At 40.0% G+C, this 15,813-nt stretch overlaps 1 protein-coding gene across 1 annotated transcript in view; it reads left to right on the top strand.

The window, feature by feature from the left end:
• Positions 1-723: 723 nt before the first annotated feature.
• The window catches only part of cdhr1a (cadherin-related family member 1a), a 112,284-nt gene continuing 97,194 nt past the window's right edge, over positions 724-15,813 (top strand). The window contains exons 1-2 of the mRNA XM_082153203.1: positions 724-1,017; positions 12,204-12,297. Of these exons, the coding sequence (XP_082009329.1) occupies positions 12,276-12,297 (22 nt within the window). The 5' untranslated portion in view covers positions 724-1,017; positions 12,204-12,275. The remainder of the gene's footprint in view (positions 1,018-12,203; positions 12,298-15,813) is intronic.

The following is a 15,813-nucleotide window of genomic DNA, read 5'->3' as shown; positions in this document are numbered from 1 at the left end:
AATGTTCTAGCCGCTCTGTCTTTGTTGTCTGAGGTTTAACAAATGGACAGTCAGACAGCTAGTGTTCCACTTACTCAGAGGTGTTGGTCTCATCTGTATTGTGGCTGGCAGCACAGTCATCTTCATTCTCTTTGTCCTTACTGAGGAAGGTGATCTATCAGACCACAGACATCATGGTGAATCTAGCTGGCCTCTGCCTTCTCCCATTTGAATTGAAGACACAGTGTTTTAGTGCTCTGCAAGCGTTCCTCTAACCAGGACAGGATTGAGAATGAGTGAGCTGTCCTTGGCTTGTATTACTGTCCCAATATGATTGAGTTCCTTTGTTGGAATTGAAGAAAGGATGAAAATTGAGGACTTGACTTTCTGAGCCAAGTGTTTCAGTAGGAATCAGTAATCTCATTTCCATCTAGGTCATTTTACCTGTTTAGTTTTATATTATGAGTAGTGAACTGTTTCATGAAAACTTTTATGGAGGATTTTTAGCTGACGCTATGAATAAGATTAGCTTTCCGAATGCGTAGTCTCATCTACTCTGAGCGCAAAGAAAAATTAGGATCTCATTTTATCAGAATCAGAATCAGAATCAGAAAGAGCTTTATTGCCAAGTATGCTTGCGCATACGAGGAATTTGTCTTGGTGACAGTAGCTTCCAGTACACATACAATATAATTTATACATTGCAATTATTACAACAGCTTCATTATTGTTTTTGTTGTTGTAATTTAAGATGTCTTGTGCATATTTATATAGTTAAGATAAGATAACCTACAATAGTATTTGAATGTTTTTGGTATTTTAGCTCTGATCAAGAACATATTTTTGTTTGTGTTCCCCAACAGAGCAAGTTCTAGCAGTCTGACTCTTGTGGGGGGATGATCACAGCGCGATAATTCGACTGACTAAGAAGTTCCTGCTTCAATGACTTTGTCCCACGGAGGGACACGACTTCCAGACCCCTTAGATTGATTGTTTACTTGGGAGCTGAGGGAGAAGAGCATCTAGTTGTTTCCCAAGGTGAGCGTTTTTCCAAACACCTGCTGTTAAATAAGCAGGGCAGACCTCTCTCCGGCCAGGGGAATACACCGGCTTTGTCTCCGCGATGAAGAACTAGAGTTATTTATCCACCCCCCCCCATCCGCTGGATGTGTCACCAGCGAGGTGCTTAGGCTTGAGTGTTATATATAGACTTCCTCAGCCTCTAAATAGAAATGAAATGGGATTGCCAGTGTTTTTGTTGGGCCAACATCGGAGGGGAAAAAAATTAGAGATCCGTTCCTTGTGTATTTCATCACCTGCAAAGCCAATGAGGGAGAGCGTTGTGTGCCCGGCGACTGCAAACTGCGCCCAGGTTACTGCACGCTACAGTAGCCAAGAATGTGTGGTTCTGTAGATGATTAAATCAATACAATTTTGACAAGACATGTAGGAACATGCCTCTTTATTTTACGCAGTTCCTTCCCCACAGTCAGGGGGCATTTATCACCCAACCCCGGCGCCGTCATCTAATGGAGATTGTTCTTTAGCCTGCGCTTGATCGAGAGGCAGGATTATGATGCATGTCGATAGTTTGCCGAGATATTGACACAGGGACAAAGAGCACAGCCTGCAGCCGGTAGCCCGTCTATTCCCAACACGCGGCGACATACGCACACAGTCATCACGGAAGTATCCCCCGTGGATGATTCCCATTGATATCCCATTGATGAATCGGCCCAAGCGTCTGGGTGACTGGAGGCACTCGTTAAGACCCCCGCAAACTCATTCAGCTAGCGATTAACTCCGCGAACGTCTGCCACGTTTCTCGTCTTTATTTACCCTGGCCGTTTTTCTCAGTGTGTTCTCCCTGTCCTCCCACAAGACTCTCGAACACATCCTCGGGACCTTTATCATGGGCTTCTCACAAAGGGTTAATGATAAAAGACAGAACGTGAGGAAAAGAACGCAGAGGGATAATGAATATGAAAAAGGGGGGCTGCATTGGAAAGAGGAATGAGATGGGGGGGAGCTAATGACAGGTGTAGCTGTAAATTCTTCATTCTGCATGGGCTGATGGGAAGCGCTCGGCTGTGCGCTCGCCTGTGACTTTACAACTAATCCTGTTTGTAAGTTATTATTTATCTTCAGCAAACTTTGTCAAACTTGGGCTTTGATTTTTATTTTTTTCTCCTCCCTCCTCCGATTTCCCTCTTGTGGCTCGCTCTCGCACATGCTCCCCACATAATTTATGACTGCCTCTGGTCCTCATGACAGATTATTAAAAGTAGAATTAGTTTTTTGCGCTGGATTTTTCCACTGGGAATTGGGAAGGCAGTCCTCTCAGAGGAAGGTCTCTTACGAGGTCTCCATTACTAATAGAAGTTTTTTCCCTTTTTTTGATGGGGGTGAGAAGACTAATGATTTGAATTTACTGTAGCAGGCGTCACGTGGTTGGAAAAGCATCAGCAGACGAGACAAGAGGTTAAGTTCTTCCCCGTAGAGAGCTTTATTGGATTGTTTAGCAGCAGAAGGATAATGTTTTTGTCAGAGAATGCCGGAGCACGCTAGTCTGGCAACGGAGAGAAGAAAGATGAAGAGACCGAAAAAAGACAGAGCGAGAGCCAGATATGGGGAGACAGAAAAGAGTTTCTCTCTTATGTGGGTGGTTTAGAGATAGAGGGACACGGAGACAAAGTGGAACCGAGACAACATCGTTTTTATGTAACGCAACTGGACAAACTGCGAGTTGGAGATTTCCAAATACGATTTATTTCCTCTTTTGTTCTTTTATTCTTTCTGTCATGTGCTCAAATGTAAAAAAAAAAGAAAAAGAAAAATTCAGGATAGATGGGCACACACGCACATGCACATGCACACACACACACACACACACACACACACACACACACACACACACACACACACACACACACACACACACACACACACACACACACACACACAAAGTGCTATTTCCATTCACCTGATGGCCGTTTGGAGCTTGTTCTCCCAGCATGCTACTGCAGCATGGGAACCAGAGGGGAGTCACAGCACAGCTGAGAGCCTCGGCTTAATCTTATGCATCATTAAGCACTCAGCGGCAAGCCAGCGCTGTTCATATACATCATCCACGCTTAATAAACATAATGATGACATAAGATGTAATTCTAGATGAATTTTCATTTTATAGGGAAATGGAGAATTCCTGTAGAAAGGAAAAGAAAGAAAAAAGTAAATTATCAGGGAAGTACAAAATAAATGATGTTTTTTTCAGCAAGATGAATAGCGGTGTTTGGGGCTTTAGAGCGGGAGAGGAGAGAGAGTGCGATGCGGGAAGGGGATGAAGGGGCAGTGGAGGTGACTGGGAAAGGGGGGCACCGGCCATTTGTACGTTTTAATCGCGGGAGTCTGATAGACAGGCTGAGGGAGTCGGAGTGGGACTCATCCATCATGTGCACTGAAAATCAGTAGTATGAGAGGTAGTGTTTCAGCCCGGGTCGCCTTACAGGGGAGGAAATAGGATTCTGATGAAAGTGTGAGGGGAGAGTGGCCCTAGACACTTGCCGGGGCAGCCGGGGTCACCGAAAGGCAGAGGAGACCTGAGATTATCGCATGTGCTCGGAGAGCAGGCGTCCCGGTCGCCCAACCCGGACCCATCTCTTGTAGCACAGCGACGAGCGGCACCCATGAATTAATGCAAAGAGGAGGGAGATGAATCGCCCTTTGAAATTAGTGAGCACTTTGAATTCCGACGGAGTGGGCCGGGCAAACTACTTCCCCTCTATCAGTGACTCTTGACACGGGTAGATAAAGGCGCAGAACGAGCATCTACAAATCAAAGCGTAATTACGACTGCTGGCATCCCATAAACGCTTTAGTCAAGATGGCCGCTCGGAGCTGTGCGCTGTTTGTACAGCTGTGTGAGTCCAAGCTTCAGATGCGGCAGAGTCAGAACGCCAGCAAGTGCACAGTTGCATGTCTGCCAAAAGGCTGAGGAAGTGGAATGCTCTGCTTCTGTCTAATGACTAACTAGAGCAGATCAGCCCCAATGCAACCTCCCTGATGCAGGACTGGGAAACATACAATAGCACAATTAGTTGTCTTTAGATGTATTTTATCTAACATTCATTCTGTATATCTTTATTGTGATAAAAGCATATAAAATACATTTATATAAATGCTTATATAAGCTAAAACTATATAAGCATTTGAATCAGCACTTGCATGGATTTTTATTTTATAATGGACATTAATAAATTGTGAATATATACTCTATGAATATACAGTATAAGCAATTAATTTGACATATTTTGTAACGTATATTGTCAAATAGATTATTTATATTGTGTGACTATACTGTGTGAGTATATATATATTTTTTTTAGAAGTGAATACATTTATTTAACAAGGATGCATTCATTTGATCAACAGTAATAGTAAAGACATTTATAATGTTTAAATGTATAATGTATCAAATAATTCTGTGTCAAATAAATGCTGTTCATATGAACTTTCTAAAGAATCCTGAAAAAATTGTATTAACACAAAAATATTAAGCACCACAACTGTTTTTAACATTGATAATAAAAATAATTGCTTGTTGAGAATCAAATCAGTATATTAGAATGATTTCTGAAGGATCGTGTGATACTGAAGACTGGAGTAATGATGCTGAAAATACAGCTTTGCCATCACAGGAATACATTACATTTTAAACAGTTATTTTAAATTGTAATATTTCACAATACCACTGTATTTACTGTATTTTTTTATCAAATAAATATAATATATAATAAGATACTTCTTTGAAACACATTAAAAAATCTTTTGCATGGTATAGTCAATGGACATATTTTACAATTTACATTGAATAAATAGTAGTAGCCTACTTATACTGTTAAAGTGACTAAAAAGTATTTTAAAATGTGTCATATATACTATGAGCATTTTAACATTTTAACATAGAAATCGTGGTGCAATTGTGAGTAGAGAAAATAAACACTGTTTAGCACTCCACTGTAGTGCCAGGACATGTCCCGGCAAACCTGCTGCCAATGTTCTACTGGATCTTTTCCCAGAATGCAAGTCCTTGTTAATGTGGGCATTCAGTGTTCTCAGAATGTATGAATTCATGAGTTACATAAATCATACAAGTGCAAAAAAAATAGTGAACGAACAAATAGCAAACATTCCATGTAATAAGCTAGCTAACATCTTCCCCCTCATCCACTCAAACAGTTATACTGTAATTCAATTGATTTAGAGCATTCATTTAAAAATAATGGTACCAGAATTATGCTGAAGTATGCATAAGAATGTAAGTCAGTCTTTCATGGTTGTAAGGTGATATCATTATGTGTATCACCTGTTATGGAACATCCTGACAGAATCTAGTAATCTTCCATTGACCTTGTACCTCCTTTATGTTGTGCAAATTTCTGTGCTTTTGATGTATTCTTGCTCTCATGAAGTATAGAGCTGTTCCTGGCACCACTGGCGTATTGTATCTTGTTTCTCCAACTATTAAAAGTGTCAGCGGTTGTCTTCTGTTGCTTTTATATGCTGTTATTAACGACACAATGCTAACCGCCCAGAGTGTACATCTAATTAAAACCTCCAAACAGTTATAGCAAGGAATGAATCCAAAAGATAGGATATAATCATCGCGAATAATGTGTTTTTTTTCCACTGCCTTTGGAGGTTGGGTTGTAATGGGCTATCTGTATTCATACTGTGGGTTGTGAACCCACTCAATGATTGTTATAGAGTGCTGTAAAAGTTGTAGGTTCCTGCGGCAGCTTTTATTATTGCCAGCTCTCTTATTTCAAAGCCTCTTTTAATTTATTACTGATTGTTTATTTGGGATTAAGGTTAACTTATTGAAACCTCCTACGATTAAACTTTGTAACTGTAATTCGCACCTGTCTTCCAATCAATTGGCATGATGCTAGCAATGCCAATGTAATGGGTTTGGTCATAGGGAATGCATGAACTAATAAAATGTATAACTTGAATGCAAGGAAAGTCACTTTGGAAAACAATCGGCTGGTGCACATCTCCTCATAAGTTCGCAAAACATTCGAGAGCCGTGTATATATTGTGATTTAGATGACAGTTTGTGCCGTAATGCATTTTTGTCTGTTTGGCCGGGGTCTACACAGTTCCCCCCTTTCATTCCTGCCCTTTGACACAGTCATCTCCCAGAACCCAAGCCTGCTGGCCTGCATTCAAGCCCCCTGTCTTAACCTGAAGAATTATGTGTGCAGATAATTAGCTCTTATAGGTACACTTTCCATTTCTTCACTTCACTAAGCACATCATCTTCCTTCCCTCTTTATTGTTTGCTTTGCTTTGTCAGATCGATGTCTTGCTACTGCGTAAGTAGCAGTCATATCTAAAGCAACATAAATCACAACAAGGTTCCCTGTCGCACCAGTCACCGCGCGCTCCGTCTAGAAACGCGGTAGGGAGCGTCTTTTTTCCGCATGGATCTCGGATCCGGGTATGACTGTGCTCAGCCTTTCGGTGTCTGTTTGTGTGGCGCTGTGCTCACTGGTCTTTTGCCATGTAAAATGGAATGTGATTACACAGTGCTTCGCTTTGGCTTTCAGAGGCTGTCAGAACATCAGGCATTTGTGTCAGATCCCTCTCCGCCCATCCCATAATATCCTCCTGCTCCCTTTGAGTCGGGGGCAGACTGTTGAGGGGGAACTTATCAGATTATCCCCTATCAGGTGCCTTGGTGGGGAGCGGGTGGGCAGCATTTCTCCTGCCATTACTGCCAGCCCTGTGATCATGCCCCGCTAATGAATGCGCAAATGCAAATAGCCCTTCCCTGTAAAAGTTGACATTGTCTCCTGTGATAAATTTTCTGCTGAGGTAAGAGACAATTTAGAGTGGAATTACAAGCAGGCTCTTTGTCACTCTTCGGGTCCATTTACATCCGTAATTAGCTGTAATTCCACTGCACCCATTAGAGAGAGAGAGAGAGAGAGTCACCACTGAAACAGATAAGCAGTAAAAAGGGGCGAGAGAGAGGAAAAGAGAAGCGCCAGATCTCTTGATGCTTTGCACAGCGCCGTCAGCTGGTGATTTATATGCACCCCTACGTGCTTGTCGCCACGCCAATGGGTGTAAACATTGATTAGGAGCAGGAAATGAGGCACACACTTTGTCCTCTGTGTCAGGGTCTTTGGGTCGAGGAAGAGGAAGGCTCATGGCCTTAATGTGTACAGTCCTCAACACCTGAGCGCATTTTAGAGGGTGGCGTTAGATACGCCTCTCAAGCATTACCCAAACAAACACATGACATTGTGCCACAGCGCTGCTTGAGTGACAAGCTCAGACTTGTCATTGAGTATCTTTTAGACCTGTGACACTCAGACACACGGGAGTCATAGTGCATGATTTTCCTGTGTGAGGATGATGTGCATCAGCCGGCAAAACAAATGTGGATTGATGGAAAGCTTCGAATGAGATGCACCAATGATTGTTTTGTGTTGTTTTATGTTTTTGAGCATACCTATGAGTGTTGCTACGGGAGGTAAATTAATGCAGGGCAACGACCTCAGTGTGTTTACCGTGTATTTTCCCCTGTGGTGCACAAGGGGCCAAATAATCCTCAAAAAGGTCAAGATCCACGTCTCCTTCCCTACTTCTTCACCCCATCTAATGAAAGTGTTTCCTGTGTTTGTATGACATCTATCTTAGCCAATCCCCCAAATCCTGTCATTACAAAGCTTAAGTGTTTGCTAAAGCTCCTGGACAGATTTCACATAATCCATTAATAGCAAAGAAATGTTTTTCTTAGTGAACTTAGTAAACACAATTGTTGGGGAAGCTGCTTAGAAACCGTAGCTTGCCAAGCTACAAACTTATCATAATTTGAAATAGTTAAACTACAGCCATTAGGCTACAAGCTAAAAACAAAAAGTAGCTTGAAGTTATTAAGGGAGTTTTTATATATAAAATATATCCAATTATATAATTTATAAATGAATCAACTGTACTCTTGCAGGCACATAAACAATAACAAGCTGTTTTGAATGAAGTACCCTTACGGAACAAAAATATGGGAATATACTGCAAAATATAATGCAATATATTACAATACATCTCCATATTTTGGAAGTGCTATATGCATTGACCATGTATGGGTATATATTAATTCATATAAAATATTTATAAATGAAGACAAAAATAGCATTACATGTAATATTCACAAAGTTTTATTCTTTATTGTGTACATATATTGCACATACATGTTCCCATATCAATGTGAATAAGTTCACACATATACACACATTCACAGAATGATTTACAACAGATTTCTAGTTCCCAGCATGCTTTGCTTCTGACTGTTAAAGGAGAGCAAATGTTAAAATTAAGTGTTATTTAATGTGTTTTGCTCAATATTAATATGGGGAGATCTGTTAGTGTTTAATGTTCTGTTATTTTGGAATTTAAAAGGGTTTATGGTATGTCTGAGCTTTCGGGGTTACCATTGTGCAGAAGAGAGCCTTTGGTTAGATCGACGATTGGCTTAACACCATTAAGACTAGGCTACTATTGAAAAGTAATGGCTGTGCACTCCTCAGCACAGTGATTATCTCTTGTTTAAATACTTTACTTAAATACATGCTGGTGTGCTTGTGCTTTTATTAACTAGCTTGAAAATATGAAACAATTATAATGTGAATAATTAAAAAATACATTATATATTTCCATATGTATGTGTGTATATGTTGCATGAGCAAATAGATATGGTACTGCATGTGTAATATATTGCAGATATATGACATCTATATTATGAAGTGTAGGCTATTACTGAATATAAATTAATTATGATATAGGCCCTAGTAAATATTGTCACATATTTTTCAAATTATGGAAAGCAGCAATTCCTAATGTGTTATTCAATATATTGTGATATTAATACAATAGGCCTATATTATGTACATTTTCAAATATACTGTTAAACCATATTCATCATTCATATGGGAATATATTTTCTTTTCATACGGGTAGCTCTTAGATTAACAGTATCCAACTTGATCTAAATTCAACAAACAATAATTTGCATTACCGAGTCGAAAATATGATACATTGAGTAAAGCGAGTCGAATTGGCGAATCATTTTTAATTGTTCATTTACATAAACCACCTAGAATGAATCGAACATTTCCAACGCAACATACGAGAGAACCATTTGTGATGAACTGATTCAATAGAATGTTGTGAAGTTAACGTTCTAATATTTCACATGAGAGAGAGGACCGTTTAGGATGAACCGATTCACTGGAATGAATCGCAGAAAATTATAATTCATTTGAATTTTCAGCGCTTCGTATGAAAGCTAGAGCGAGCGATCGAAAAAGAGAGAGAGAGGTCCATTTTTAGATTGAACTGATTCACTAGAATGAATCGGACTTTCCAACTCTACGAGAGAAACTGTGTGTCGTTGAGGTGAGCAGTAGTGAGCACATTTGATTATTAGCCGAAAGGGACTTCGTTGTTAGCTCAGACGTTAGAAACAACAGTTGTTTTTTAACCGCTGGGAAGCAACTAAATCAAAATATTGTGAGGCGGGAGTTGGCGATGGCATGTTAAAACATTATTGCGAGTCTTGCCACCAGTGTGCGCGGTTGATGATCAAAATGTAAAAGTAGCCTACACAAAGAACATTTATTGACATTATATGAGTAATATATTTTGATGTAATATTAGTTTAAATATTGTATTATTAAATCAATCAGCATTCAGCACCATTCTGCGCGGTTTGTTTGCTACTTTTTCTTTTCTGTCTTGCAATCCCGATTCAAATAAATAAATGATTCATTGCAACAGTGATCTGTGCGACTGAATCCAACTGAATCGCAGACTATTTACCCTTTTGCGAACCCATTTGACCTATTTGATGGGATTTATTAATTCCTGAATCACTAGATTCTAAACAGCTGATAGAAAACAAGATTGATTGCTGAAATATGAAGGAAAATAATTAGCAAGTAATTTCCACCAATAGACAACGATTTATCAGTAATATTTTACAGGGGCTTGTGTCCCAGTAAAAAGGAGTAGAGATCACTCTTTAGTAAAATGTACCTGGTTAACTTGATAAGCTTCTTAAAAACAGCCGAATTATGTTCACTACATTTAGTAGTAGTAGGGTTAGTAGTGTCGGCTACATTTGGTTACTTCCCAACACTGGCAAACAACAACCTTTTTCTTTTTTCTTTTTCCTGTGACCTGTCCCATTAATGATCTCTTAAACAGTGCCCTTTCATTGACCGTTTATTTGACCTCCATTTGGGAGCCATACCTGAGTGCTTTTGTAATGCCATCTTCCAGTGAGCTTTAATGAGGCTCATTGTGATGTCTAATTGTCTAGAAGACATTTAACACATCAAATATCATTTTCCTAGATTAATTAACTATAATGAAGAAATTCACACTCCTAGATTCACCATTTAAAACGTCCTGTATGTCCAGCTCTGCTTTGTTGATGCCAGCAGTCTCCCCCCCCACCCCCCCACCCTCTCTCTCTTTTTCCTCTAGTGCTATTTCATTCCCTATGTACCTTCTGGTCTGTTACCCTGGTGTTGTAAAACATAGATGCCTGAATTGTGCATTAGGGCACCATGATTACATCCATCAATCATGTCAGAGAATTTGGAAATGATGGTTTAATGTACCTTTTTAACTACATGTAACTTTGTTGCTGCCTCTGTACACGTTTTGTGCCATCGATATGAAAAGCACGAGAAGGAAGGGTGGAAAAGAGAGCAAAAACCCATTGTGTTTTTTCCCTGTCATTAAGCTGTGCCTGGGAGATGATGTGGAAGCCGTATGTGGTCCAGGGGAAGTATTTATGGCCCTGCTTGAATCTGGTTGGGCTTCGCTGATAGCTGAGATAATGGGAGCGAATGGGATGCAGCGAGCTGTTCTAATGGCACCAACAAGACATGGGAACAGCCAGGATAAATAAATGTTAGCCATTTTCTCTACTCCACACCATTTGCATGTTCTATCATTAAAGCTGCTTAAATAGTTCCGATAATAGAATAATAATAAAAGTACTGGTTGCATTTAAATAGTGGAAAGCAGGTCTTTAAATTTTCTTAATGCATTTAATGCAAAGGCTCCGTGTTTCAGTTGAATAGTGGAGTTGTGTTCGGCTGAAGATAGCGGGAGCCTTAATTTTAATTTGTTTTAATTCTGACACTTATGCTCCAGTGGCTTTTCTTGTGAAATGGGGATGAATACAAACAAGATTTCACTTCATTAAACAGCAACAAACTGTACGGAAATTGCACTTACTACTGGAAATGGATTTTAAGCATGCAAAGCATTACTTGCTCGGTCTACGCTGAAATTTGAAAAACATTACAGGGTGAGCCTATTAGCTCTGACAGAGTTGAGCACAATTACTGAATGGGGGGGGGGATCAAGGTACAGCTAAACCCATGGTGATAAAAAGTGACAAGCTATTAGGAAAGTATATTGACCTTAAAAAGCACTTAATTTAATAAACCGCAGTTTGCACAGGTGGCATTACTGGCATAAGAAAAGACAATGATAGGAATATCACTATTTTACAGAGGTATATTTTACAAAAGGATCTCTCTGTTAAATATAAATAACTTGTACACTTTATTTAGAGTTTACTATTTAATCATGTTAATGGTACATTTACAGTATGTCTGTCTTATTATACATTTAAAAATTAAAATGTGGATGATTATCTAGGCTATAGAGTTCTGTGGTGGATTACACTTTAGTCTCATTCAATTTATCATGAATGCCTATATTAAGGATTATCAATATTTAAAATTAGTTTTATATTGACCATTTTCTTAAAGAAAGTTAAATAATGTTTTTTTATTGTGGTAGCTGAATTTAAATATAAAATGCTCTGAGAACTTATATTTCACTTCTTTATCTACTGTTTGAAAGATTTTGTACAACTATTCTGTACAAACTATTCTGTATTCTTACAACTAATAGATGTTCTTATTTATTTAATAGTGATGATTTGTCAGTTATTGTCAACACTTGTAGCACCAAGATGGCTGACTTATAGTTGTAGCATTTTTTTGTTGTTGAGAATAATAAAGTATCAATTTAAAAAAAAAATATTGTAAATGTTAAACTAGTGAAGTCAGAAAATTGGGTTGATGACTTGGGACCTTTTGTTTACCTTTCAATGTTATCTGCATTTCCAGTATCTGTTGGAATGAGCTGGACCGTTAACAATGGACTTTTCTTCTTTTTCCTGAAACAGCGTTCAAAGGCAAATGCTGTTTCCTAATGCGAGAGGTAAGGAAACAATTTAATATAAAAACTCTTCCAATTTACAGTTATTTATTAGCTTATTAGCTGTGTTGTAGTTCATCAACCTAGTTATATTGCTTATAGCAATTCCAGTGATCTGAAAATATTCGTCATAAACATATCTAGTACGTAGATTATTCTCCATAATACTACATTCTAAGGTGTCGACAATGTATTTAGTTGAATATTGGATACATTTTATAGTTCCAGATAATTTGTTTGGGTTTTTATATGGCATTGTGATTTTTGTTGTACTGAAGTATCACAGGAATAGACCTCATAAATGTAATGGTTATTGAGACAGGCCCTCAAAGTAAACATACTATTAACATGCTAAACTTATAGCTTCCTCTTTAACTCAGCAACTTTAATTCGCCATCCTCCTTCAGCTCGCTTTTAGAGTTGAATGATCTCGGGGAGGTCCAACATGTCTTCCCCGATCCTTTGAGATGTTAGCAGACAAGGATAAAGGAGTCCCCTCGCTCTCTTTTTTTCCCCCTCCTCTCATGTCATCTTGTGCTCGGTCTAATCTCCCTAGCATTTGAGGCCAGAATGCCGCTGGAAGTGAATAGAAACTTCAGCCTTATTGTTTATGTGCTTCTCAGTGTGACCGCTCTTTGTGTCCCCCACCTTGTTTTGTTTTTCATGCTACTTAACAGTGACATTGAATACCATGTGTGTTTATCTGTCTTCAGTGCGTTAATCTGTTTGCATTACTGCTGGTATTCTGGTAGTCCCATTATATATTAGAAAAGCAATTATCACTTCATTAAACATCGAAGGTGTTAACACAAGTCATAAGACTAAGCCATCTGTTGAATTATCTTCTCGGTGTCCTCTTGATGCTATCCACTAAACAAAGCTTCTCACCAATTAAGGTTATACTTGATCATTTAACTTTGAAAATGGGAAGTGTTCTGTTACCCCTCTAATAATAGCAATGCATATGGCGGTTATTTAGACTTTTTAATGAGAGAGATGGCCCCTTCAATTTGTCTTTGAGATCTGGAAAAGGCAGATTGGAGCCTGAGGACTCAATTCACCTGAGCATATGTTAGAATTTTTTTTGCATGTGGTGGCAGACGTTATAACCTATTTTTGTAATCTGCTGTGGGATTGTATGACAGAATGGGTTTTTTTCCAGTTGTATTTGTCGCTCTCTCTGCATTGCATTATTATTGTAAAGGTCAGATATTTGCATGTTGGTCAAATTTAATTCAACGTATCAGCATAACCAGGTCGGGTGATGTATTTTGTGAGGCGGTTATTTAGTCAGAGTTAAGTCGATTTGCTGGTTTCCAAACCCTTTTAAAAATGTATCCTTATTGGGAATCGTCACACACGTGATCTCTGTGAAATATAGTCCTTTAGTACTTAATTTGAAGTGCGGCAATGATATGTCAAAGAGCCTGTCGTCAACTTAACCTCATCTCACTCTGTAAAATCAATAAATCAGTGCTGTAATTGGGTTGCTTTAGCATGTTTTCTGTTTTGAATCACATGCTGGGGTAATTTGAAACTGAGCAGTCATAAGCTAACATCTTGAATTATGTGACATTTAGGCATCTTCAGCCTCTTAAATCTGAGACGAAGGCATTAAGACAGATAAACGCATCTAAAAATCAACTGGATTTAAAGCTAAATGCTTGTTTTTCATGCCTCCAGTTCATCTAGTTTAACACATTCTATCCAGTTGGAGCTGTCTGTATTTGAGATGTTTTTAACACTGATATGAACGAGATTTGAACCACTTTAGTTTTAAAGATGATGTTATCACTTTAGCTGTGCATATCCTACTGATTTAGAGATTTAACAGCTTAATACCGCCTACCGTATCCCAATAAGTAAAGGATATGTTTGGCTAGGAATATCAGCTTAAGAAGGAATTAACTTTTTTGAAATATAAAAATAAAAATCATGTTTTATATGATTTAAAAAAATAAAAAAATAAAATCTAAATAAAATTTGAAACAAATTATTTCTTTTTTAGCAAACATGCAAATGCCGCATGCATGGATTTTTCTCTGCGTTTTTTTAATTCAACATTTGTAAACTGAAATAAAGGATTTAAATAAAAACAGAGCCCGATTATGTGAAATCGCCTCGGTTACGACTGTAACCTCGGTTCCCTGAAGAGGGAACGAGCGTTGCGTCGAGAAAATGACGCTGTGGGAACGCTTTGCGTGATGACGTCTTGAAGCACATGTAAAATCAGTCCAATGGTGTGGCGGAACGTCAGAGGCGGGTGACGTCACGTACCAGGAAGCTATAAAAGCCGGCCCGAAACAGAAAACGAAAGCTTCGTAAAGTCTGAAGTCGCGCTGACAGGCATGAAGGAGATATGGCAAGGCGACGCAACGCTCGTTCCCTCTTCAGGGAACCGAGGTTACAGTCGTAACCGAGGCGTTCCCTTTCAAGGGAACTCCCGTTGCGTCGAGAAAATGACGCTGTGGGAACGTCTATACCAACGCCTCCATAGCTACAAATGTCTGTCCTGTGTGAAATCCGTAGAGCAGCACTAGGAAGACAAGACATGAGACCCTGGAGCAGAGTCTAGATCCAGAGAGTAAAACCTGACGAAAGTGTGCGGTGAGGACCAGCCTGCCGCATCACAGACGTCCTGTAAAGAAACTCCCGAAATAAGGGCCTTAGAGGCCGCCATACTCCTAGTAGAGAGCGACCGGACAGCCAAAGGAGAAGGCTGTCCAGCCGCCTCATAAGCCAGTGAGATAGTCTCAACCACCCACTTGCTCATCCTTTGCTTAGACACTGGACCTCCCTTGTTAGGGGAGCAAAAGTCACTTTTACGCCACAGGGCAGCTCTGTGGACATACGCGTCTAACGCCCGAACAGGGCAAAGCAAATTATTCGCCTCCTGGTCCGATTTCGAAAGGGAGGAGGACCTCCAAGTGCCACGAAGGAAACGAGATACCAAGGGGTCTTTCCCCACAGACATTCCACCCAAAGGACTGTGGTAAGCACCTATGGCCGCCACATAGACCTTTAAAGTGGACGGGGTCAGACCTGCAGTGAACCGTTCCTGCAGGAACTCCAGCACTGTACCAATTGGGCAGTGGACTGGGTCCAACCGACGGTCACTACACCAAGAAGTGAATACTCTCCACTTCAGGGCATAAAGTTTCCTCGTGGAGGGAGCTCTGGACTGTAGAATGGTCTCAACAACCTCGGTTGAGAGACCTGACTCTATGAGCTGGGCCCCCTCAGAGGCCAAGCCCACAGGTTCCACAGTTCTGGCCGAGGGTGAAATATCGAGCCCTCTGCCTGGGACAGAAGGTCCCTCCTGACGGGTAACTCCAGAGGATGCCCGTCGAGGAGGGACACAAGATCGGGAAACCCGGTCCCTGCGAACTCTTTCCAGAACTCCCGGGAGCAGAGCAACTGGGGGAAAGGCGTACAGACGTAGCCTCGGCCACGTCTGTACCATAGCATCCAGTCCCAGAGGAGCTGGATGCGTGAAGGAGAACCAAAGTGGACAGTGAG

Source organism: Leuciscus leuciscus (assembly GCF_965113295.1).
Source record: "Leuciscus leuciscus genome assembly, chromosome: 22".
NCBI classification, from domain to species: Eukaryota; Metazoa; Chordata; class Actinopteri; order Cypriniformes; family Leuciscidae; genus Leuciscus; species Leuciscus leuciscus.
The sequence above is the reverse complement of the archived record's forward strand: the minus strand, read 5'-3'. Positions and strand labels throughout refer to the sequence as shown.